Source organism: Phoxinus phoxinus (assembly GCF_949152265.1).
Source record: "Phoxinus phoxinus genome assembly, chromosome: 9".
Lineage (NCBI taxonomy): Eukaryota > Metazoa > Chordata > Actinopteri > Cypriniformes > Leuciscidae > Phoxinus > Phoxinus phoxinus.
This window is the reverse complement of record NC_136884.1, coordinates 26,600,558-26,603,057: the sequence shown is the minus strand read 5'-3', so window position 1 is coordinate 26,603,057 and position 2,500 is coordinate 26,600,558. Positions and strand designations below refer to the sequence as shown.

General features: G+C 43.4%; 1 protein-coding gene across 1 annotated transcript in view; it reads right to left on the bottom strand.

Annotated features, from left to right (window-relative positions):
* LOC307004511 (general transcription factor II-I repeat domain-containing protein 2-like) overlaps positions 1-1,176 on the bottom strand; it is a gene marked incomplete at both ends in the record, with an annotated part of 1,470 nt that extends 294 nt beyond the window's left edge. The window contains one exon of the mRNA XM_079623831.1: positions 1-1,176. This exon is cut by the window's left edge and continues 294 nt beyond it. Within this exon, the coding sequence (XP_079479957.1) occupies positions 1-1,176 (1,176 nt within the window).
* Positions 1,177-2,500: the final 1,324 nt, after the last annotated feature.

Genomic DNA, 2,500 nt, shown 5'->3' with positions numbered 1-2,500 from the left:
AACCATCTCCATGTCAACTACACTTGACAAAGAAAATACTTGCTGGAATTTGGCTGCAACCTGTTCTATATCAATGAGCATGAATGGGTTTGAGACAAATGCAGCAATACATTCCATTTCGTTTAACTCACCAAAACGCATATTGAACTCTGTTGCAACTTTGTCCAGTTGAGCACAGTATTTCTCAAGGTGAAAAACATCCTTGTCTTTAATGCTCTGTGACATTTTTTCCAGGTTGGGAAAGTGTGTTAGCCTCCCGTTTTTAAGATGTGTGATCCAAACACCGAGCTTAGATTTAAAAGAATTCACTGCGCTGATCATGTGTGGCAGGTGTCGGTCTTTTCCCTGGAGCTCGTTGTTGAGTGTGTTCAGTTTTGCGGTCAAGTCTGTCAGAAACCCCAGGTCACACAGCCACGCATCATCTGACAGTTCCTTGTGATCCTCATTTCTTGCAGACAGAAATGTCTTTATCTCAGGCAGTAAGTCAACAAACCGCTGCAGCACTTTCCCGCGGCTCAACCACCGCACATCAGCATGAAGTAGTAGGTCTCCGTACGCGGCATCGAGCTCATCCAGTAACGCCTTGAATAAGCGACGCTGAAATGCTTTTGCTCGTATCGAGTTTATCAGTTTGACCACCAATGACATTACGTGAGAAAAGTCCACGACTTTCCCTGCCAAGGCCTGCTGATGAATCACACAATGATAATTCTTGAAGTCGGGAAAATCAGGGTCATTACGGCACAGTGCTATAAAACCAAGGCGCACACCACGCATCGCCGGTGCTCCGTCGGTGGTAATTGCTACCAGTTTATGAATGGGGATATCATTTTCTCTTACATATTTTTTAAACTCATTGTAAATATCCTCACCTCGCGTTCTCTCCTTTAAGTGCAAAAGAGTGAGGAAGTCCTCTTTCGTTGTAAAATCCTGGAAAGCCATTCTGACAAAAACAACCAGCTGAGCTGTGTCCACTGCATCCAGAGATTCGTCGAACTGCAGTGAAAAATATTCACAGACGGACAAGTCCTTTAACACCTGTCGATCCACGTCCTCTGACAGTGACTCGACCCTCCTTGTCACTGATGCAGGGCCGAGAGCTACAGCACGGAGTGAGGCTTTTATGTCGTCTTTGTTTTTGAAATCCTTGAAAATGGTCTCTGCAGTAATGGCCATTGCTTCCTTGAATAACTCGCCATCCGTAAAAGGCTTTTTGTTTTTAGCCAGAAAGTGACTTACACGAAACGATGCTTCAGTAGCAGCCTTATTTTGATCAGTAGATTTTGTAAAAAGTGATTGCTGGGCCTTCAACTCAGATCTCAGCTCGTCAACTTTCCTTGCACGGATCGCGCTCTTTGGTGGGTAGCGGTCTTTAAATTTCGGGTGGTTGGTATTGTGGTGCCGCTCCAGATTCCCTCTTTTACATAATGCTTGTTTTTGGTGGCACAACATACATACACACTTATCTTTAACCAAGGTAAAAATAAATTCCTGTTCCCATTCTGGATGAAAATTGTATGTTTTTGCCTTCTTTCTTGGAGCCTCCGCCATTATAGTTTGACTGTTTCGCGGCTACGGGCTATCACCATGGAGATCATATTGACATTTGCGACAGTTAATTTACTTCTCTTATCTCATTGGCAGTGCCGCCGCTGCCACCACGCGCATCACGCGCTGTGCGTAGGGCACCAAGAGCTGAAAATAGCCTCCCTGAAGTTCTGGGAGTCTCCCGCATATTGATAGCGGCTCACTAATGCCCGCGAATTAGTTAAAATCTCCGGAATCTAGAGCGAGCCCGCCCGCGAGACAGAAGGTGTTTCTCAATGTCAAGGATACTTCCTTGGCAGGACGCGTCCTTCCAAGTCATTTCCTTCAGAGGCTAGGCGAGGATCCTCTTTAGGATTCGAGAGAACACGTAAATGGAACATTCTAGCAAGTGCACGTCATTGCGTCCGTCAGTGAAACCCCGCGAACCCCACGCGAAGCGGAGGGGTCTTGAATAAACCTAAAAGGGTTGTATTCGCTGTAAAAACTGGCTCGCTATAACATTATCCCGCTTATTACATGGCTGCCTACCTAACAAAATAAATCAATAATAATAAATAAATTATTTGAGACAAAATATTGATTTAAAAAGGAGTTTATTGATTTAAAAATGATTGTATTGCCTGAGTGAACAGAACTGCGTCCATTACAACATTCTAGCTGTTAAAACACATGCAATGGTAAAATATGTGAAATGCCGGTGACGGCAAACAAGCTAACAATTGTTAAAATGACAGGTTAGCCATAACGTAATTTGTAATATCAATACGGTAGTAATTTGTACTGCCATTTAAACGTTAAACTTTACTTATATGACGGTTATAACAAATGTATGGTAACGTAAATATACTTAGGCTACATTTAAAAGCATATTGCCCCGTTATTGCTCCGACTCCGCTAACGTCCAACATTTTGTATTTTTTTTTAAACAAGATGGCAAAGCTGCGCGCATAGG